Source organism: Salmo salar, chromosome 19 (genome assembly GCF_965601325.2).
Source record: "Salmo salar chromosome 19, fSalSal1, whole genome shotgun sequence".
Taxonomy (NCBI): Eukaryota; Metazoa; Chordata; class Actinopteri; order Salmoniformes; family Salmonidae; genus Salmo; species Salmo salar.
Genome location: NC_138309.1, coordinates 51,941,909 through 51,965,901, shown reverse-complemented (window position 1 = coordinate 51,965,901; position 23,993 = coordinate 51,941,909). Strand labels below are relative to the sequence as shown.

General features: G+C 42.3%; 1 protein-coding gene across 1 annotated transcript; it reads right to left on the bottom strand.

The window, feature by feature from the left end:
- Positions 1–260: 260 nt before the first annotated feature.
- Positions 261–23,422, bottom strand: LOC145862278 (uncharacterized). The gene is made up of 4 exons (XM_082965526.1): positions 23,279–23,422; positions 9,627–9,700; positions 6,789–6,921; positions 261–1,580 (listed from the first exon to the last, which is right to left on the bottom strand). Exons 1-4 carry the CDS (start codon positions 23,420–23,422, stop codon positions 1,011–1,013), a joined length of 921 nt encoding a protein of 306 aa, XP_082821652.1. The 3' UTR covers positions 261–1,010.
- Positions 23,423–23,993: the final 571 nt, after the last annotated feature.

Below are 23,993 nucleotides of genomic sequence, written 5' to 3'. Positions count from 1 at the left end.
TAGTTAAATCAATCAAATGGATGTTTGATATGTTCTCCTAGAACCATTCAAAATGAACATCTTCTCCTGAAGGTCATCAATATCATAATGCTGATTCTCAGAGCAGAAGCAAACACATGGAAATTGAACTGACTGTAATGTTCATTTTACCTGGGCATAGCATAGACTGGGGTTTTTGGATTTGGCATACTTCTCTCTGCAAACAAAGGGATTTCTAACCATTTCGGAGAGGGAAAAAGGACTAGATGAATAGAAGTAGCAACAGTTTGATGAGAAATGTTTATTTCTGTTTCCATCAATAGGTTGAAGATGTATTTGATATATTTATGAAGGCAGCACTAGAACAAAGATTACTGCATTGGTTTTTCATGTGCTTATAAACATCACACGGCCATTACGAATATCGATTCAAAACCAGACCACAACCAGAATTGTTATTTCAAGACATGGCAAGTATGCAGTATGCAGCAAACAGGATAGTATTTCAAATATCCCTCAAAAATGTAACAATCTGTATAAAAATGACAAAAATAACACTGTATTCGAGTCTGAGTGACTTTTATGATTGGGGCACAGGTAAAGGCCTACGTGGACAGCAAGTGCATCCCTGATCAAGACACCTCTGTGTCGCCGAGACATTTTCATAAACTCCTCTTAGGAAAGAACATTCTACAAGTGACAATATTGGGAAAAGAGCATGTTTTATCCTAAGTAAATTCAAAATTGTTAGTATTCTATATTTAAAGGAAACCTAATAGCTTACTGGTTGCAAAAACTTTTGGATGAATGTACAGTAGCTAAATAGAGAGAAGACAATTTTTAAGATTAAGCCAATTAATTGCGATGTTGCTTTCGTTGGCAACACTTAACAAGAAACCAGTGGATTACTGATAAATAAATGCAAATATAATGCTGAAGTAAAGTGCAATTCAATTGAGATTTATGCTATGAATTAAGTCATTGGGGACAATACTAAAAAGTTCATTTTGTCACAAGTGAAAATACAAAAGTCACAGTTTTGTCATTGGTATGTGCAGATTGTTCCAGGGCCCCATCCATAGCTCCTCCTCATCGGAATACGTGCGATCGCTCTGAGACTCTAAAGGTTCTCTCACGTTCTCATTGTCCACTGTTGACTCCTGCTCCTCCGCATTCCACGTTCTCTCGCTCCTGGCCTTGGCGATGTTGGACTTGGACGCAATGCTCTCGGCGCCCGTGGTGCTGGAGGCCAGGGAGCCGCTGGAGGGCTGGGTGTTTAGGTTCTTGTCGGCCGAGGACGTGGTCGCCACGGGGCTGTTGAGCGGCAGTCTCTCCTCGTGAGTCACCGCCAGTTTGTCTAGTTTCTTAAAGTGCTTGCCCAGGCGCACCGGGGAGTTGACCTTGATGTTGTTTGAGTGGGCGGCCCGGCGGGTGCGTATGACTGAGCCGTTCTGTGCCAGGTACACGCTGCCGTTGACGTTGCTGTGGTTGGTCAGATTGGACAGACGGTTCCTTTGGGGTTCTGGAGCACTGTCCTCCCCCGTGGAACTGGTCTCATACTCCCTGTCCACCACCAGCTTGATCCGCTTCTTCCTCCCGTACTGAACAACAACAAGCAGACAGATATACACTGAGTGTACAGAACATTAACATTAGGAACACCTTCCTAATATTGAGTTGAACGCCCCCCCCCCCCCCCCCCCCCCCCCCCAGAACAGCCTCCATTCGTCAGGGCATGGACTCTACAAGTTGTCGAATGCGTTCCAAAGGGATGCTGGCCCATGTTGACTCCAATGCTTCCCACAGTTGTGTCAAGTTGGCTGCATGTCCTTTGCGTGGTGGACCATTCTTGATACACACGGGGAAACTGTTGAGCATGAAAAACCCAGCAGCGTTGCAGTTCTTGACACAAACCGGTGCGCCAGGCACCTACTACCATACCCCGTTCAAAGGTACTTAAATATTTTGTCTTTCCCATTCACCCTCTGTATGGCACACATACACAATCCATGCCTCAATTGTCTCAAGGCTTGAAAATCCTTCTTTAACCACACTGGAGAAGGAGCTGTTGAAGGAAATGACTAACTTCTGAGGTGAATTCTGAGGTGAATTAAGCACAATCTTTTGTGCTTCTTCACACAGATGGATGAGAAGCAATTATTAACCATTTACTAAGAGCTTTAGAAGGAGGAATGGGATTATCACATCAAAGGACATTGCTTCCACTATTCATGAAAGAAAAGGCAGCAGCTAAAAAGAGAAGAGGGGAAGAGAGGGCATGCGGTTTGGACTCTGTAATTGGCTAAAATGGCTTCTATTACAATAACACATTCCACACAAATAATTGCAAACGCAATCAAGGCATTCGGAGATCTTACTTAATGGGATCGGAATTCAATTGAATTAAGATGTTACGGCTTCATCTTCCTCTTCTTCCTCTGTGCTATGTTCCAAGCTGTTTCCATAACTACCGCTGGACGGTCTCACCGTCGTGGCTCCCTCATCATCCTCAGGGGTAGGGGACAGGGTCATCTGAGGTTTCCATGATGCTACCTCTGACCTCTGTCGAGCCTCGTCTCTTTCCTGTTGAGACCATTGTAAGGCTCCCACTGGACCTCTTGGACAATGACCCTTCACACCTCAGATGACTCTCCGCTCTCAGCCTCTTCTTCCTCCTCCCCCGAGGACTCCTGCTCTTCCTCGCTCTCCTCTTCGATGGTGTTCTCAGGCCCTAAAGTGTGTGAGGAAGTTGTGGATCTAGCGCTTCTTGTCCAGGTGGATCTAAAGCTCCTGGAGCTTGGGTCAGAGACTTACTCTGCTAAGTGAGAATCTCTGTTCTGTCCCACTGTGCTGTGTATCAGAGGATGTTCTCCACTGTCCTGTCTACTCTGACTGCGGCTGGAGACCACAGAGGATCTCCTGCTGGACGAGGGCGCCTGTGACCGTGTCCCTGGCTCTGTGTCCGCCTCTGCAGACGTCACATTCCTCAGTCTCTGATCCTGACCTTTATCGGAGTATTTCTCCTCAGAATTCTCTCTCTCTCTCTCTCTCTCTCTCTCTCTCTCTCTCTCTCTCTCTCTCTCTCTCTCTCTCTCTCTCTCTCTCTCTCTCTCTCTCTCTCTCTCTCTCTCTCTCTCTCTCTCTCTCTCTCTCTCTCTCTCTCTCTCTCTCTCTCTCTCTCTCTCTCTCTCTCTCTCTCTCTCCTGCAATCCAGTGTGGAGGATGAAGCAGTGCTGCTCATACTCCTCCTGTCTGAGAAGGCCTCCCCTGGGACCCTTCCTCAGAGCTGCTGCAGTCCTGTTCACGACTGTCCCCCGCCAGGGAGGCCTGCCACCTCTACTCCCTCTCAGTCACTGGAGCATTGGGACCTGGAACCATACATTCTCTGCTCAGCTACAGAGCTCACACTGAGGATATCATCCTCTCTTGAAGCCTGCTTGATATGTTTATACAGTTGAAGTCAGAAGTTTACATACATTTAGGTTGGAGTCATTAAAACTCATTTTTCAACCACTCCACACATTTCTTGTGAACAAACTATAGTTTTGGCAAGTCGGTTAGGACATCTACTTCGTGCATGACACAAGTAACTTTTCCAACAATTGTTCACAGACAGATTATTTTACATATAATTCACTTTATCACAATTCCAATGGGTCAGAAGTTTACATACACTAAGTTGACTGTGCCTTTAAACAGCTTGGAAAATTCCAGAAAATGATGTCATGGCTTTAGAAGCTTCTTTTAGGCTAATCGACATCATTTGAGTCAATTAGTGGTATACCTGTGGATGTATTTCAAGGACATCATAGGAAAATCAAAAGAAATCAGCCAAGACCTCAGAAAAAAAATTGTAGACCTCCACAAGTCTGGTTCATCCTTGGGAGCAATTTCCAAATGATTGAAGGTACCACGTTTATCTGTACAAACAATAGTACGCAAGTATAAACACCATGGGACTACGCAGCCGTCATACCGCTCAGGAAGGAGACGCGTTCTGTCTCTTAGAGATGAATGCACTTTGGTGCGAAAAGTGCAAATCAATCCCAGAACAACAGCAAAAGACCTTGTGAAGATGCTGGAGGAAACAGGTACAAAAGTATCTATATCACAGTAAAACGAGTCCTATATCAACATAACTTGAAAGGTCGCTCAGAAAGGAAGAAGCCACTGCTCCCAAACCGCCATAAAAAAGCCAGACTACGGTTTGCAACTGCACATGGGTACAAAGATCGTACTTTTTGGAGAAATGTCCTCTGGTCTGATGAAACAAAAATAGAACTGTTTGGCCATAATGACCATCGTTATGTTTGGAGGAAAAAGGGGCAAGCCGAAGAACACCATCACAACCGTGAAGCACGGTGGTGGCAGCATCATGTTGTGGGCTTTGCTGCAGGAGGGACTGGTGCACTTCACAAAATAGATGGCATCATGAGAAAGGAAAATTATGTGGATATATTGAAGCAACATCTCAAGACATCAGTCAGGAAGTTAACCTGTTAGGGCTAGGGGGCAGTATTGACACGGCCGGATAAAAAACGTACCCGATTTAATCTGGTTACTACTCCTGCCCAGTAACTAGAATATGCATATAATTATTGGCTTTGGATAGAAAACACCCTAAAGTTTCTAAAACTGTTTGAATGGTGTCTGTGAGTATAACAGAACTCATATGGCAGGCAAAAACCTGAGAAGATTCTGAACAGGAAGTGGCCTGTCTGACAAGTTGTTAATCTTGGCTCTTTTTATTGAAGACTGAGGTTCTTTGCTGTAACGTGACACTTCCTACGGCTCCCATAGGCTCTCAGAGCCCGGGAAAAAGCTGAATGATATCGAGGCAGCCCCAGGCTGAAACACATTTTCGCGTTTGGATAGTGGCCGGTCAGAGTACTCTGAGACTCAGGCTCTTATTTTCTCTCTCTTTGTACGTATACACGCTTTCCCGGTCGGAATATTATCGCTTTTTTACGAGAAAAATTGCATAAAAATTGATTTTAAACAGCGGTTGACATGCTTCGAAGTACGGTAATGGAATATTTAGAATTTTTTTGTCACGAAATGCGCCATGCTCGTCACCCTTATTTACCCTTTAGGATAGTGTCTTGAACGCACGAACAAAACGCCGCTATTTGGATATAACAATGGATTATTTGGGACTAAACCAACATTTGTTATTGAAGTAGAAGTCCTGGGAGTGCATTCTGACGAAGAACAGCAAAGGTAATAACATTTTTCTTATAGTAAATCTGACTTTGGTGAGTGCTAAACTTGCTGGGTGTCTAAATAGCTAGCCTGTGATGCCGGGCTATCTACTGAGAATATTGCAAAATGTGCTTTCACCGAAAAGCTATTTTAAAATCGGACATAGCGAGTGCATAGAGGAGTTCTGTATCTATAATTCTTAAAATAATTGTTATGTTTTTTGTGAACGTTTATCGTGAGTAATTTAGTAAATTCACCGGCAGTGTTCGGTGGGAATGCTAGTCACATGCTAGTCACATGCTAATGTAAAAAGCTGGTTTTTGATATAAATATGAACTTGATTGAACAAAACATGCATGTATTGTATAACATAATGTCCTAGGGTTGTCATCTGATGAAGATCATCAAAGGTTAGTGCTGCAAGCGTCCCACCTAGCCCATAGAGGTTAAAGCTTGGTCGCAAATGGGTCTTCTAAATGGACAATGCATACTTCCAAAGTTGTGGCAAAATGGCTTACAAAGTCAAGGTATTGGAGTGGCCATCACAAAGCCCTGACCTCAATCCTGTAGAACATTTGTGGGCAGAACTGAAAAAGCATGTGCGAGCAAGGAGGCCTACAAACCTGACTCAGTTACACCAGCTCTGTCAGGAGGAATGGGCCAAAATTCACCCAACCTATTGTGGGAAGCTTGTGGAAGGCTACCCGAAACGTTTGACCGAAGTTAAACAATTTAAAGCCAATGCTACCAAATACTAATTGAGTGTATGTAAACTTCTGACCCACTGGGAATGTGATGAAAGAAATAAAAGCTGAAATAAATCATTCTCTCTACTATTATTCTGACATTTCACATTTTTAAAATAAAGTGGAGATCCTAACTGACCTAAAACAGGAAATTTTTACTAGGATTAAATGTCAGGAATTGTGAAAAATGTAGTTTAAATGTATTTGGCTAAGGTATATGTAAACCTCCGACTTCGACTGTACATCTTGGCACCTTCACCAACCACTGTTTCACCGAGGGCTTGGCCTCGTACCAGGCCTGGAAGTAGCTAGCATCTATGACCATCTATCACTGTTCATCCTCAGCATGCTGTCGGAGCACTTGGCCTTAATTAGTTCAGGGGCAGTCTCCACCATCTCCTCCGTCCCTCCGATCATTGGAGAAGAACTTCAAGGGGAATATCCTGGCTTAGTTACACGGGGGGTGGAGTGAGGGGGGCTCACCAGGAAACTGCAGAGTTTCATGACTGTCTTTAGTTTCTGAGCAGCCGTAGAGGAGTGGTGGGGCCAATGGAGTCTGCTGCAGCAGCACTGCTGGGGGTGGCTGTTCCTGGCCTGGGACGGGGGGACTGCAGGTCTCCAAGTACCTGTTGGGGGGGCCACTGCGGGGGCTGCGGGATGGTCCTCTGCCCCACCTAGATGGCCTCCTCCCACCACGCATGGCCACCTATATTACAGTCACATCAGCCCAAGCTACCGTTAAAGCCACTGTTGACCATTAACCATTACTGACCCATTACTGAACCAAGCAGGGCTTCCTCCAGGGACATACTTTTCATTGAATTCAAAGGTGCATCATTTTGAATCATACAAATCTGCTACCTCTCCATCTGACTCCTGTGGACTGCAATAGTAGTAGCTCCCATCGTCTTCCACAATCACCTCTCCGTACTCATCATACAGGCCTGTCGGCGATATCAACTTCCTGCGACTGCCATACTGAGGCAGCTCATACCTGTAGGGAGACACAATGGTTTAGTTACACACTGTACTGACACACATACACAGATAGACAGACAACACACACACACACACACACACACACACACACACACACACACACACACACACACACACACACACACACACACACACACACACACACACACACACACACACACACACACACACACATACACGCACGCGCGCACACACACACACACTAGCAGCCATAACATGATTTATTCACCTCTGTCAATACACATTTATCAGTATAATTGTGCCATTCATTTTTTAGAAGCGAGTGTGAAACAGAACATGTGATTCGGCCCGGGTCTCCAGTGGCTCCTGGATAACAGAAAGGTGAGAGGTGGGCGGTAAAGGAGGCTCCTTATGGGACTTTACAGTCATTGCCCCAGACAGGCTATTTCTTTTTTCTCTGTCTTTGTTCAGCCTGTCTTTAGTGCCAGAGGGGGGCAGACAAGGCGTACAATAAGATCCAGGGCCCACTCACTACAGAGCGTAGAAGTCAGTTCCCTATGAACCCAGATTAAAGGCTTTGAGTGCTCCTAGGGAGAAACCGTCTGCTAAAACAAAAACAGACCATCAGCTTAACAGGGCTGACTGTGACTGTATGGACACAGGGTGTGGTGACCTTTAACCTACATTCTTAAGAAGTAAAGGTGCCTGGAAGAACCTTTTTGGTGGCCACACAGGCGGAACCTTTCCAGTTGAAAAAGGTATTCGAGGAACCTCCGTGTAAAGGTTCAAACCGGAACACTTTTGTGATTGGAGGGGTTCCATTTTTTTTAACCTTTTTTTATAATATAGTGTCGAGGTAGCAGCCAATCAGATTGGAGGTGTGGCTTATTGGGGGTGTGGCTTTATGATAGTTATTTTTGGTCCCCAGTTAGCATAAATGTCATTAACTGTTCATAATGTTAATTTTGTACACTACAAATGAAATGTTCCATGAATATCTATGCTTATTACATATTCTAATATAATATGAACATTACTGACATACAGCAATAAAGTGTTAACTACTCCAACTTCTGGATTCACAGAAGCTCTTGGGGAACTGAAGCTACAAACGCCTCACTGAAGCTACAAAACTGTCAGCTTTCAACCTTAACATTGGAAGACAATACAACAGATCAGATGAACAAGAATGACATTTACTTTAATGGGTGGCCCAAAAAATACTGATCCGCAAGCCATACCCCTAATAAGCCACGCTTCTGCTCCAGGGTCTCTCCAGGAACACGTTGCTACATTGAACCAATAAAGGTTCCTCCAAGAACCACTCAACTAATCGAAGATGCAAATATGAACCATTGACTAGCAAATGGTTCCTTGAGGATCTCCAGGGTTCCTCGAGTCACCACTAATTCTAAGAGTGTACAGTACACGGTGTCAGTAGAGGCCAAATGGCTAAAGGGCTCAAGCCTCCAGCCAGAAGACTATTACCCACATCTCAACCCAAACATGAGCCAAACTCTAATTTTATTCATAGTGATCGATGTGAAGCGAAACATTAGCATTTTGAGAGACCCGCTACATAGCAGAGAGAAAAATAACATGCGGTATGGCTGAAGTCAGAGGCTGGACGTTGTAATTAAAAGGTGAAAAGCTGCATATAGAGAGAGCGTGAGGAGAGAGAGGAGAGAGAGGAGAGACAGGAGAGAGAGAGTGAAGAGCGAGAGGAGAGAGAGAAGAGAGAGGGAGTGAGGAGAGCGGAGAGAGACAGTGAGGAGAGAGAGGAGAGAGAGGGGAAAGAGGAGAGAGAGAGTGAGGAGAGAGATTGAGGAGAGAGAGGAGGGAGGAGAAAGAGAGAGGAGAGGAGAGAGAGAGGAGAAAGAGACACTCAGAGACAGTGAGAGGTAAATGTATCTGTCGCTACAGCATATAGAAATCCGAATCGTTCAGTTTCTACATCCGGGGTGTCAACTCATTCCATGGAAGGCCTAGTGTCTGCAAGTTTTAGTTTTTTCCTTTCAATTAAGCCCTAGAAAACCAGGTGTGGGGAGCTCCTTGCTAATTAGTAACCTTAATTCATCAATCAAGTACAGGGGAAGAGTAAAAACCTGCAGACACTCGGCCATCCGTAGAATGAGTTTGACACCCATGCTCTATAACTACCATCCTCTCATTTGGGTGCTGGAGGGGCTACGTCTTAAGAGCTTAATTCCATAACATTCAATCTGCATCAACACTCCTTGTTGTTCTCCTGTTGTTAGATAACGTGGACGATGCTCAATGTAACGTGCTAAGTGAGTGATTAGCCTGGCTACCATTGTGCCAGGACACCTAAATGGGGTCTCTAGTGTCTTAAAATTAAATTATGGAATTCATCACAGGTGGCAACAAACGACAATTTGAATGATTTCGTCTGAAGCTATCATTATGTATTCTGAGCTGAACGCTTCACTTCAAGGCTGTTCGGAAACTACTTCCGATTTTTCAGTCTGGAGGCCTGTTGTGTCGAGAGCTGTTTGTTATGGACGGGTATTTAACTCTAAATGAGTTTCCGGACTCTGCAGACCGACTGAGTTTCCCTGGTGTGAGGTGAACTGTCGGCACTCACAGGATCAGTAAGGCCTCAGGAACAAAAACACACAAACACACACTGTGCATAGACACACCGTACACAGACACACCGTGCACACACAGCCACGCATGCAAGAAAACATGCACACACAGCCACGCACACTCCCTTACCCATGGTCATAATTATAATAATCCTGGGTGTAATAGTCCTGGCCAGGATCGATACCAGACTCAATAGAGAGCTCCTGTTGTGGGTAAAGAAGAGGTATTAGTTAAAGGAAAACAAGAGAAGACCACCAAACAGGCTTTATTAAAGGAGGATTCTTCACTACTTTGGATAGCAAAGGGAGACAGACAGACAGACAGACAGACAGACAGACAGACAGACAGACAGACAGACAGACAGACAGACAGACAGACAGACAGACAGACAGACAGACAGACAGACAGACAGACAGACAGACAGACAGACAGACAGACAGACAGACAGACAGACAGAGAGAGAGAGAGAGACAGAGTCTAAACCACACAAACACAACACTAGACACTATGGAACACAAAGCTTTTACTAGCTCATCCTGGAATATACAAGGTCTGAGGTCATCTGCCTTTGGCCTAAAGAGCAGGAACCCAGACTTCATCAAAGACATTGGAAATACAGACATTGTCATTCGACAAAAAACATGGTATAAAGGAGATGGACCCACTGGTTGCCCTCTAGGTTACAGAGAGCTGGTAGTCCCATCCACCAAACTACCAGGTGTGAAACAGGGAAGAGCCTCAGGGGGTAAGCTAATTTGGTATAGAGCAGACCTAACCCACTCTATTAAATTAGCCAAAACAAGACAATTTTACATCTAGCTAGAAATTAATAAGGAAATGATATCAACAGAGAAAAATGTCCTCATGTGTGCTACCTACAATATATCACACCAATAGATTCCACATACTTTAATGATGACAGCTTCTCCATCCTAGAGGGGGAGATCAACAATTTCCAGGCCCAGGGACATGTACTAGTCTGTGGTGACCTAAATGCCAGAACTGGACAAGAAGCTGACACCCTCAGAACACAGGGGGACAAACACCTACCTGCAGGTGACAGCATTCCCTCCCCCATATTCCCCCCTAGAAACAACTACGACCACATAACCAACAGAAATGGGTCACAACTCCTGCAGCTCTGTCGGACGCTGGGTAAGTACATAGTCACTGGTAGGGTTCGAGGGGACTTCTTTGGTAGGTACACCTATAGCTCATCTCTTGGCAGTAGTAATGTAGACTACTTTATCATTGGCCTCAACCCAGAGTCTCTCAGAGCGTTCGCAGTCAGTCCACTGATACCCTTATCAGATCACAGCAAAATCACACTCTATTTGAACAGAGCTATGCTAAATGATGAGGCATCAAATTCAAAGGAACAGAATAATATTAAGAAATGCTATAGATGGAAGGAAAGTATTGTGGAAATCTACCAAAAAAAGGTTTAGGCAACAACAACTTCAATCCCTTCTAGACAATTTCCTTGTTTTTGAAAGAAAAACACATTTTTTGTCCATTAAAATAACATACAATTGATCAGAAATACAGTGTAGACATTGTTAATGTTGTAAATGACTATTGTAGCTGGAAACTACTGATTTTTAATGGAATATCTACCTAGGCATACAGAGGCCCATTATCAGCAACCATCACTCCTGTGTTCCAATGGTACGTTGTGTTAGCTCTAGAGGTCGACCAATTATGATTTTTCAATGCCGATACTGATACCGATTATTGGAGGACCAAAATAAGCCAATACCATATATATATAAAAATCGCCCGATTAATCGGTATCGGCTTATTTCTCTGTTGATATCATATATTTGTAATACTGACAATTACAACAATACTAAATGAACTATGAACACTTATTTTAACTTAATATAATACAGAAATAAAATCTATTTAGTCTCAAATAAATAATGAAACATGCTCGATTTGGTTTAAATAATGCAAAAACATAGTGTTAGAGAAGAAAGTAAAAGTGCAATATGTGCCATGTAAAAAAAGCTAACGTTTAAGTTCCTTGCTCAGAACATATGAAAGCTGGTGGTTGAATATTCCCAGTTGTTCAATATTCCCAGTTAAGAAGTTTTAGGTTGTAGTTATTATAGGAATTATGACACGCTGATTATTTCTCTCTATACCATTTGTATTTCATATACCTTTGTCTATTGGATGTTCTAATAGGCACTTTAGTATTGCCAGCCTAATCTCAGGAGTTGATAGGCTTGAAGTCATAAACAGCACTGCTAAGAGCTGCTGGCAAAACGCAGTAAAGTTTGAATGAATGCTTACGAGCCTGCTGCTGCCTACTACTGCTCAGTCAGACTGTGCTATCAAATATCAAATCCTAGACTTAATTATAATATAATAAACACAGAAATACGAGCCTTTGGTCATTAATATGGTCAAATCCGGAAACTATCATTTCGAAAAAACAAAATGTTTATTCTTTCAGTGAAATACGAAACCGTTCCGTATTTTATCGAACGGGTGGCAACCCTAGTCTAAATATTGCTGTTACATTGCACAACCTTCAATGTTATGTCATAATTATGTAAAATTCGGGCAAATTAGTTCGCAATGAGCCAGGCGGCCCAAACTGTTGCATATACCCTGACTCTGCGTGCAATAAACGCAAGAGAAGTGACACAATTTCCCTATTTAATATTGCCTGCTAACATGAATTTCTTTTAACTAAATATCCAGGTTTAAAAAAAATATACTTCTGTGTATTGATAAAAAAATGGCATTGATGTTTATGGTTAGGTACATTCGTGCAACGATTGTGCTTTTTTTGCAAATGCGCTTTTGTTTAAACATCACCCGTTTCGCGAAGTAGGCTGTGATTCGATGATAAATTAAGAGGCACCGCCTTGATTATACGCAAGGCAGGACAAGCAAGTTAACCTAGTAATATCATCAACCATGTGTAGTTAACTAGTGATTATGTGAAGATTGATTGTTTTTTATAAGGTAAGTTTAATGCTAGCTAGCAACTTACTTTGGGTCCTTGCTGCACTCGCGTAACAGGTGGTCAGCCTGCCACGCAGTTTCCTCTTGGAATGCAATGTAATCGGCCATAATCGGCGAAAAAAAAATGTAATTACCGATTGTTATGAAAACTTGAAATCAGCCCTAATTAATTGGCCATAACGATTAATCGGTCAACCTCTAGTTAGCTCATCCAAGTTTATCATTTTAAAAGGCTAATTGATCATTAGAAAACTCTTTTGCAATTATGTTAGCATAGCTGAAAACTGTTGTCCTGATTAAAAAAGCAATAAAACTGGCCTTCTTTAGACTAGTTGAGTATCTGGAGTGTTAGTATTTGTGGGTTCGATTACAGGCTCAAAATGTCCAGAAACAAAGAACTTTCTTCTGAAACTCGTCAGTCTATTCTTGTTCTGAGAAAAGCAGGCTATTCCATGCGAGAAATTGCCAAGAAACTGAAGATCTCGTACAACGCTGTGTACTAGTCCCTTCACAGAACAGCGCAAACTGGCTCTAACTAGAATAGAAAGAGGAGTGGGAGGCCCCGGTGCACAACGGAACAAGAGGACAAGTACATTAGAGTGTACTGGCCTTCTAAGCAGAGTTGCAAAGAAAAATCCATATCTCAGACTGGACAATAAAAAGAAAAGATGAAGATGGGCAAAAGAAGACAGACACTGGACAGAGGAACTCCACCTAGAAGGCCAGCATCCCAGAGTCGCCTCTTCACTGTTGACGTACAAAGTTCTCCCTCGCCCTCCATTTGGCAAATCGGATGGAATGCTATTTGGCCCTAAACAGAGAGTATACAGCGGCAGAATACCTGACCACTGTGACTGACCCAAAATTAAGGAAATCTTTGTCTATGTACAGACTCAGTGACCATAGCCTTGCTAATGAGAAAGGCTGCCGGAGGTAGACCTGGCTCTCAAGAGAAGACAGGCTATGTGAACACTACCCACAAAATTAGGTGGAAACTGAGCTGCACTTCCTAACCTCCTGCCAAATGTATGACCATATTAAAGACACATATTTCCCTCAGATTACACAGATCCACAAAGAATTTGAAAACAAACACAATTTTGATAAACTCCCATATCTACTGGGTGAAATACCACACTGTGCCATCACAGCAGCAAGATTTGTGACCTGTTGCTACAAGAAAAGGGCAACCAGTGAAGAACAAACACCATTGTAAATACAATCCATATTTATGTTTATTTATTTTCCCTTTTGTACTTTAACTATTTGCACATCACTACAACACTGTAGACATTTGAAATTGGGAAATTCTGTGAGTGTAATGTTTACTGTTAATTTTTATTGTTTATTTCACTTTTGTTTATTAACTATTTCACTTGCTTTGGAAATGTTAACATATGTTTCCAATGCCAATAAACCCTTTGAATTGAACTGAATTGAATTGAGAGAGAGTATTCTGTACCTCCGGTCTCAGAAGAGAGGGCCTGAGCAACTGCTGTTGCTGCCAGAGAGAGTGGACAGTTGAGGAGGAAAAGACAGTCAAAAGGTAAGTAGATAAGAGGAAGGTTTCATTAAACAGATAGTGGATCAATGTAAATATGGATGGGAAGGGGTAGCAAGCGAGGTCAGGGGGAATTTGATGGGAAATAGACAGAAGAAACAGCCTGTGTCAGTGAAGTATAATAAGAGAATTTCATAACCAAAACCAAGGGATTTAATACGAAGGGATGACAGCTTCCGCCATCAGCCAAACCTTTCCAATATCTGTGCATCACATCGCCTCCCCAAACATAAGGCGGGCGGTGCATTGGAAATGTATTTCCATATTTAGTTTTGGTCCTTCTATCAACGCTGTCTACAGATACAATTATGTTAAATAAACTGACAAGTAGGTTCACCATTCAAAAGCAGCAATGCCAATTTCAGAGGAATGGAAACGCCAACGTACCTCATGATGTCCATACCCGCGCCTGTAGAGGAAGAAACATTGTGGAAATCAGTAAATCAGATTGTCAAGATAAAGATTGTCAAGATAAAGATTGTCAAAAATAAAGATTGTCAAAAATAAAGATTGTCAAGATAAAGATAGTCAAAAATAAAGATTGTCAAGATAAAGATTGTCAAAAATTAAGATTGTCAAGATAAAGATTGCTTGAGCTTGTATTACTTACTGTAGCAGTAATTGGCTGCTTAAATCAAAAGCAGAGAGTGGTCTCCCTTTGCTAATTTTTCAGTTTCAAGTACATGAGAATTGTAAAGCAGTTGTTCATCTCCTTTTGGAAGGCAATAATATGAATTATTCAGTGCTCTTAAACCTATTCTACCACTACACCTCACTAAGAGAGAGAGAGGGAAAGAGAGAGGGACAGAGGGAGAGAGAAAGAGAGAGAGGGAGAGAGAGATTTAATTTAATTGTAATTTAATAATCCATAGAATCTAACCACTTCTGGGAAAATTGTATAACTCTAAACAAACAATCCAAAACGGAAATGTGTGGATAAACCACATCTCAAATCTTTTTGGCTCTATAACAAAGAATAAACAGCAAAACAAACATGATCAAATACAAATCCTAGAATCAACTATTAAAAACTACCAGAACCCACTGGATTCTCCAATTACATTGAATGAACTACAGGGCAAAATACAAACCTTCCAACCCAAAAAAGCCTGTGGGTTTGATGGTATCCTCAATGAAATTATAAAATATACAGACCACAAATTCCAATTGGCTATACTTAAACTCTTTAACATCATCCTCAGCTCTGGCATATTCCTCAATATTTGGAACCAAGGACTGATCACCCCAATCCACAAAAGTGGAGACACATTTGACCCCAATAACTGCCGTGGGATATGCGTCAACAGCAACCTTGGGAAAATCCTCTGCATTATCATTAACAGCAGACTCGTACATTTCCTCAATGTAAACAATGTACTGAGCAAATGTCAAATTGGCTCTTTACCAAATGACTGTACGACAGACCACGTATTCACCCTGCACATCCTAATTGACAAACAAACAAAACAAAACAAAGGCAAAGTCTTCTCACGCTTCGTTGATTTAAAAAAAGCTTTAGACTCAATTTGGTATGAGGGTCTGCTATACAAATTGATGGAAACTGGTGTTGGGGGAAAAACATACGACATTATAAAATCTATCAACACAAACAACAAGTGTACGGTTTAAACTGGCAAAAAAACACATTTCTTTCCACAGGGCCGGGAGTGAGATAGGGATGCAGCTTAAGCCGCACCCTCTTCAACATATATATCATCAAATTGGCGAGGACACTAGAACAGTCTGCAGCACCCGGCCTATCCCTATTAGAATCTGAAGTCAAATGTCTTATTGTTTGCTGATGATCTGGTGCTTCTGTCCCCAACCAAGGAGGGCCTACAGCAGCACCTAGATCATCTGCACAGATTCTGTCAGACCTCGGCCCTGACAGTAAATCTCAGTAAGACAAAGATAATGGTGTTCCAAAAAAGGGTCCAGTTGCCAGGACCACAGATACAAATTCCATCCAGACATTGTTGCTATAGAGCACATAAAAAACGACACATACCGCAGCCCAAACATTAGCACCACAGGTAACTTCCACAAAGCTGTGAACGATCTGAGAGACAAGGCAAGAAGGGCCTTCTACGCCATCAAAAGGAACATAAAATTCGACATACTTGAATCGGTTATAAACTCAGCAAAAAAAAAACCCGCCCTCTCACTTGTCAACTGCTATAATCTATAACATAGCCCATCTATAATTTAGCCCATACAACTACCTTTTCCCCTACTGTATTTATTTATTTTGCTCCTTTGCACCCCATTATTTCTACTTTGCACTTTCTTCCACTGCAAATCTACAATTCCAGTGTTTTACTTGGTATATTGTATTTACTTTGCCACCATGGCCTTTACCTCCCTTATCTCACCTCATTTGCTCACATTTGCTCACATTGTATATAGACTTATTTTTCTACTGTATTATTGACTGTATGTTTGTTTTACTCCATGTGTAACTCTGTGTTGTTGTGTGTGTCGAACTGCTTTGCTTTATCTTGGCCAGGTCGCAATTGCAAATGAGAACTTGTTCTCAACTTGCCTACCTGGTTAAATAAAGGTGAAATAAACTTTCAAAAATAAATAAAACTGCGTTTATTTTCAGCAAACTTAACATCTGTAAATATTTGTATGAACATAACAAGACTCAACAACTGAGACATAAACTGAACAAGTTCCACAGACATGTGACTAACAGAAATTGAATAATGTGTCCCTGAACAAAAGTAACAGTCAGTATCTGGTGTGGCCACCAGCTGCATTAAGTACTGCAGTGCATCTCCTCCTCATGGACAGCACCAGATTTGCCAGTTATTGCTGTGAGATTTTACCCCACTCTTCAACCAAGGCACCTGCAAATTTCCTGACATTTCTGGGGGGAATGGCCCTAGCCCTCACCCTCCGATCCAACAGGTCCCAGATGTGCTCAATGGGTTTGAGATCCGGGCTCTTCGCTGGCCATGGCAGAAGACTGACATTCCTGTCTTGCAGGAAATCACGCACAGAACGAGCAGTATGGCTGGTGGCATTGTCATGCTGGTGGGTCATGTCAGGATGAGCCTGCAGGAAGGGTACCACATGTAGGAGGAGGATGTCTTCCCTGTAACGCAAAATGTTGAGATTGCCTGCAATGACAACAAGCTCAGTCCGATGATGCAGTGACACACCGCCCCACACCAAGATGGACCCTCCACCTCCAAATCGGTCCCGCTCCAGAGTATAGGCCTCGGTGTAATGCTCATTCCTTCGACGATAAACGCGAACGTGAAGAACAAACACCACTGTAAACACAACCTATATTTATTTTAAATTATTTTCCCATTTATACTATTTGCGTATCATTATAACATTGTACATAGACATAATATGACATTTGAAACGTCTTCATTCTTATGGAATTTTATAAGTGTAATGTTTACTGTTAATTTTTTATTGTTTATTTCACTATTGTTAATTATCTATTTCACTTGATTTGGTAATGTAAACATATTTTCCCATGCCACTAAAGCCCCTTAAATTGAAATTGAATTGAGAGAAAGAGAGATGGACAGAGGGACAGGGAGAGAGGTAGAGATAAGTAGAGAGGGAGGGAAAAAGAGAGAGAGAGAGAATAACAGACAGAGAGATGGAGAAAGAGAGGGAGGACTGAAAGTAAAAAAAAACTACAAGACTCAACTTTTAAAATGAAATGTTCTAGTATGATAAAGCTATCGACTACTCCTTCCGTCATATGGGCAAATTGTTTTCAGTAATCAAACCAATTGGAAACAATGTGCGTTGAATAGGAATGCATACCTCGTAGACCTCAAATCATATAGAATTTGAGTTATTGCCTGTGAAGGCTTATAAAATACTACACCTACGGATCTGACTGAGACCTATGTTATCCATTATATACCATTGTGGCATTTCAGAGTATAAATTAAAATGAAAGACACGGATTCATTCACACTTTACACACAGCAAGTGAAGTATATAATATACAAAAGTGAAATAAACAATAAAAAATGAGCAGAAGCTCCAAAAGAATAAAGACATTTCAAATGTCATACTATGTATATATACAGTTTTGTAACGATGTGCAAATGGTTAAAGCACAAAAGGGAAAATAAATAAACATAAATATGGGTTGTATTTACAATGGTGTTTGTTCTTCACTGGTTGCCCTTCTCTTGTGGCAACAGGTCACAAATCTTGCTGCTGTGATGGCACACTGTGGTATTTCACCCATTAGATATAGGAGTTTATCAAAATTGTGTTTGTTTTCGAATTCTTTGTGGATCTGTGTAATCGGGGGGAAATATGTGTCTCTAACATGGTCATACACTTGGCAGGTTAGGAAGTGTAGCTCAGTTTCCACCTCATTTTGTGGGCAGTGTGCACATAGCCTGTCTTCTCTTGAGACCCAGGTCTGCCTATTGTGACCTTTCTCAATAGCAAGGCTATGCTCACTGAGTCTGCAAAACTTTCCTTAAATTTGGGTCAGTCACAGTGGTCAGGTATTCTGCCACTGTGTACTCTCTGTTTAGGGCCAAATAGTATTCTAGTTTGCTCTGATTTTTTGTAAATTCTTTCCAATGTGTCAAGTAATTATCTTTTTGTTTTCTCATGATTTGGTTGGGTCTAATTGTGTTGCTGTCCTGGGGCTCTGTGGGGTCTGTTTGTGTTTGTGAACAGAGCCCCAGGACCAGCTTGCTTAAGGGGCTCTTCTCCAGGTTCATCTCTCTGTAGGTGATGGCTTTGTTATGGAAGGTTTGGGAATCGCTTCCTTTTAGGTGGATGTAGAATTTAGAGTCTCTTTTCTGAATTTTGATCATTAGCGGCTATCGGCCTAATTCTGTCTGCATGCATTATTTGGTGTTTTACGTTGTACACAGAAGATATTTTTGCAGAATTCTGCATGCAGAGTCTCAATTTGGTGTTTGTCCATTTTGTGAATTCTTGGTTGGTGAGCGGTTCCTAGACCTCACAACCATAAAGGGCAATGGATTCTATAACCGATTCAAGTATTTTTTTTGCCAGATCCTAATTGGTATGCCGAATTTTGTTCCTTTTGATGGCATAGAAGGCCCTTCTTGCCTTGTCTTTCAGATCGTTCACAGCTTTGTGGAAGTTTCCTGTGGTGCTAATGTTTAGGCCAAGGTATGTATAGTTTTTTGTGTGCTCTTGGGCAATGGTGTCTAGATGGAATTTGTATTTGTGGTCCTGGCGACTGGACCTTTTTGGGAACACCATTATTTGTCGTCAGATTCTAGTAGGGTGAGGCCGGGTGCTGCAGACTGTTCTAGTGCCCTCGTCAATTCGTTGATATATATGTCGAAGAGGGTGGGGCTTAAGCTGCATCCCTGTCTCATCCCACGGCCCTGTGGGAAGAAATGTGCGTGTTTTTTGCTAATTTTAACCGTACACTTGTTGTTTGTGTACATGGATTTTATAATGTTGTATGTTTATCCCCCAACACCACTTTCCATCAATTTGCATAACAGACCCTCATGCCAAATTGAGTCATAGGCTTTTTTGAAATCAACAAAACATGAGAAGACTTTGCCTTTGTTTTGGTTTGTTTGTTTGTCAATGAGGGTATGCAGGGTGAATATGTGGTCTGTCATACAATAATTTGGTAAAAAGCCAATTTGACATTTGCTCAGTACATTGTTTTCACTGAGAAAATGTACACTGTCTGCTGTTAATGGTAATGCAGAGGATTTTCCCAAGGTTGCTGTTGATGCACATCCTATGGGCAGTTATTGGGGCCAAATTTGTCTCCACTTTTGTGGATTGGGGTGATCAGTCCTTGGTTCCAAATATTGGGGAATATGCCAGAACTCGAGATGATGTTAAAGAGTTTAAGTATAGCCAGTTGGAATTTGTTGTCTGTATATTTGATCATTTCATTGAGGATACCAACACCACAGGCCTTTTTGGGTTGGTGGGTTTTTATTTTGTCCTGTCGTTCATTCAGCGTAATTGGAGAATCCAGTGGGTTGTTGAAGTCTTTAATAATGGATTCTAAAATTTGTATTTGATCATGTACATGTTTTTGCGGTTTGTTCTTTGTTATAGAGCCAAAAAGATTGGAGAAGTGGTTTACCCATACATCTCTGTTTTGGATAGATAATTCTTTGTTTTGTTGTTTGTTTAGTGTTTTCCAATTTTCCCAGAAGTGGTTAGAGTCTATGGATTCGTCAATTACATTGAGCTGATTTTTGACGTGCTGTTCCTTCTTTTCTGTAGTGTATTTCTGTATTGTTTTAGTGATTCACCATAGTGAAGTCGTAGCCTCAGGTTTTCTGGGTCTCTATGTTTTTGGTTGGACAAGTTTCTCAATTTCTTTCTTAGGTTTTTGCATTCTTCATCAAACCATTTGTCATTGCTGTACATTTTCTTCATTTTCTTTTTACATTTGATACTCTCTCTCGCTCTCTCTCTCTTACACACACAGACACTCTTTCTCTCTTTCTTCCCTTCTCTCTGTCTACCTCCTTCCCTCCACACCTGACAGAAGGCAGTGCAATATATAGTGGGATGAATGAGGTCAAACTGTGACATCTAGTGAGCAAAATACAGATGGCTGTGTGGAACCAAGAAGCTGATGGTCACTCTGACAGAGCTCCAGTGTTCCTCTGTGGAGATGGGAGAACCTTCCAGAAGGACAACCATCTCTGCAGCACTCCACCTATCAGGCCTTCATGGTAGAGTGACCAGACGGAAGCCACTCCAGAGTAAAAGGCACATGAAAGCCCACGTGGAGTTTGCCAAAAAGCACCTAAAGACTCTCAGACCATGAGAATCAAGATTATCTGGTCTGATTTAACTCTTTGGCCTGAATGCCAAGCGTCACGTTTGGAGGAAACCTGAAACCATCCCTACGGTGAAACATGATGGTGGCAGTATCATGCTGTGGGGATGTTATTCAGCGGCAGGGACTGGAAGACTAGTCAGGATCGAGGGAAAGATGAACGGAGTAAAGTACAGAGAGATCCTTGATGAAAACCTGTTCCAGAGTGCTCAGGACCTCAGAGTGGGACGAAGGTTCATCTTCCAACAGGACAACCACCCTAAGTACACAGTCAAGATAAAGCAGGAGTTGTTTCAGGACAAGTCTCTGAATGTCCTTGAGTGGCCCAGTCGGAGCCCGGACTTGAACCCGATCAAACATCTCTGGGGAGACCTGAAAATAGCTGTGCGGCGATGTTCCCCATCCAACCTGACAAAGCTTGAGAGGATCTGCAGAAAAGAATGAGAGAAACTCCCCAAATAAATATTTGCCAAGCTTTTAGTGTCATACCCAAGAAGACTCGAGGCTGTAATCGCTGCCAAATGTGCTTCAACAAAGTACTGAGTAAAGGGTCTGAATGCTTACGTAAAGGTGAAATTTCATTTTTTTTATATACTTTTACAAAACTTTCTATCAACCTGTTTTTGCTTTGTCATTATGGCGTTTTGTTTGGAGATTGTTAAAAAAAAAAATATATATACACATTTTAGAATAAGGATGTAATGTAACAAAATGTGGAAAATGTCAAGGGCTCTGAATACTTTCCGAAAGCACATACATACAGTATGTGACTGTGTAATACATCTGTAAAGTTTGCAAGTTGAATTCCTTCATAACATATTCCTTTTAAATGAGATAGCTCTTTAAGTATGCACTTGTTAGCACAACACTGTGCGCTACTCTAGAATCCGCATAAAGAAACTATGCACATTTTCCCACGAGTGGTATGTTTCCACCAAACATACACTACCGTTCAAAGGTTTGGGGTCACTTAGAAATGTCCTTGTTTTTGAAAGAAAAGCACATTTTTTGTCTATTAAAATAACATCAAATTGATAAGAAATACAGTATAGACGTTGTTAATGTCATAAATGACTATTGTAGCTGGAAACGGCAGATTTTTTATGGAATATCTACATAGGCGTACAGAGGCCCATTATCAGCAACCATAACTCCTGTGTTCCAATGGCACGTTGTGTTAGCTAATCCAAGTTTATAATTTTAAAAGGCTAATTGATCATTAGAAAACGCTTTTGCAATTATGTTTGCACAGCGGATAACTGTTCTGATTAAAGAAGCAATTAAACTGGCCTTCTTTAGACTAGTTGAGTATCTGGAGCGTCAGCATTTGTAGGTTCTATTACAGGCTCAAAATGGCCAGAAACAAAGAACTTTCTACCGAAACTCGACAGTCTATTCTTGTTTTGAGAAATGAAGGCTATTTCATGCGAGAAATTGCCAAGAAACTGAAGATCCCATACAACGCTGTGTACTAGTCCCTTCACAGAACAGCGCAAACTGTCTCGAACCAGAATAGAAAGAGGAGTGGGAGGCCCCGGTGGAACAAGAGGACAAGTACATTAGAGTGTCTAGTTTGAGAAACAGATGCCTCACAAATCCTCAACTGGCAGCTTCATTATATAGTACCTGCAAAACACCAGTCTCAACATCAACAACGAAGAGGCATCTCCGGAATGCTGGCCTTCGTTCATAGATGACCAGCAAACATTCATAGATGATCAGCAGGGTCAAATAATAATAATTACAGTGGTTGTAGAGGGTGCAACAGGTCAGCACCTTAGGAGTGAATGTTAGTTGGCTTTTCATAGCCGATCATTCAGGGTTAGAGACAGCAGGTGCGGTAGAGAGAGAGAGTCGAAAACAGCAGGTCCGAGACAAGGTAGCACGTCCTGTGAACAGGTCAGGGTTCCATAGCCACAGGCAGAACAGTTGAAACTGGAGCAGCAGGTGGACTGGGGACAGCAAGGAGTCATCAGGCCAGGTAGTCCTGAGGCACGGTCCTAGGGCTCAGGTCCTCTGAAATTCCTTATGCGATTTTACCATTGAACTTAAAATGGTTGAAATTACTTGAGAGAAATGAATACGATTTCTTCTTTTAATTAAACGGATGGGTAGAATTCTCTAGATTATTTTCATCTTTAGGTGACCATAAAACCTTACTATTACAGGCTAAGTTATGACACGGAACAAGACTAGCCATGCATTCATATATAAAGAAATATCAATCAACATTTCAGATTGAAAACAACTCCCTTAATAAAAAAAAACAGAAAGAATGAGAAGAATGGAATTGCAAAAGCACACAAAATTAAGAAGAAAAATAAGAAACAGTCACTGAAGAGAAATAGAAGGAGAGAGTCACATTGCAGTGGACTGAGAGGGGAAGCGTTTCTCCAGCTCTTCCACTAAGGAGTTAATTTTGATGTTTGGCTGGACGTGTACCTGTTTGTACTGTTCTCCAAACGGAGCCTCTGCCTGTAACTCTGCTGTGGTGGGGACTACGGTCTCTGCAATGTCTAGTTCGCCATAGAAGGAGTCCACAGAATCGACAGACCCTTGTGGCTTCAGGACACTCCGTGGAAGCATCGTTATTTTTGTCTATTTGATTGCACATGTTGGAAACAGATTTCTCGATGTCGGCGATGTTCTGTACATTCTTCAGGATCCCCTTGGGCTCCTTCCTGGGGAACCACCCATGCATCATTATTACCCATCGCTCTGGGTAATAATGATGCAGGGTGGGCCCTCTATTTCTTGTCCCAAATAGCAGTCCTCTCTACCCAGGATGGAGCCCAGAGACTGGCGGTGGTGCTGGGAGCTGTCTCTACCCAGGATGCAGCCCAGAGACTGGCGGTGGTGCTGGGGGCTGTCTCTACCCAGGATGCAGCCCAGAGACTGGCGGTGGTGCTGGGGGCTGTCTCTACCCAGGATGCAGCCCAGAGACTGGCGGTGGTGCTGGGGGCTGTCTCTACCCAGGATGCAGCCCAGAGACTGGCGGTGGTGCTGGGGGCTGTCTCTACCCAGGATGCAGCCCAGAGACTGGCGGTGGTGCTGGGGGCTGTCTCTACCCAGGATGCAGCCCAGAGACTGGCGGTGGTGCTGGGGGCTGTCTCTATCCAGGATGGAGCCCAGAAACTGGCGGTCCTCTCTGTTTCTA

Excerpts from the sequence above, each read along its gene's own strand:
- LOC145862278 (XM_082965526.1), bottom strand. The coding sequence starts at position 23,422 with ATGCTTCCACGGAGTGTCCTGAAGCCACAAGGGTCTGTCGATTCTGTG. Across the intron at positions 9,701-23,278 it reads TTGGAGAACAGTACAAACAG|GAGCTCTCTATTGAGTCTGG; the intron begins GTACACGTCCAG and ends TACCCACAACAG. Across the intron at positions 6,922-9,626 it reads TATTATAATTATGACCATGG|GTATGAGCTGCCTCAGTATG; the intron begins GTAAGGGAGTGT and ends GTCTCCCTACAG.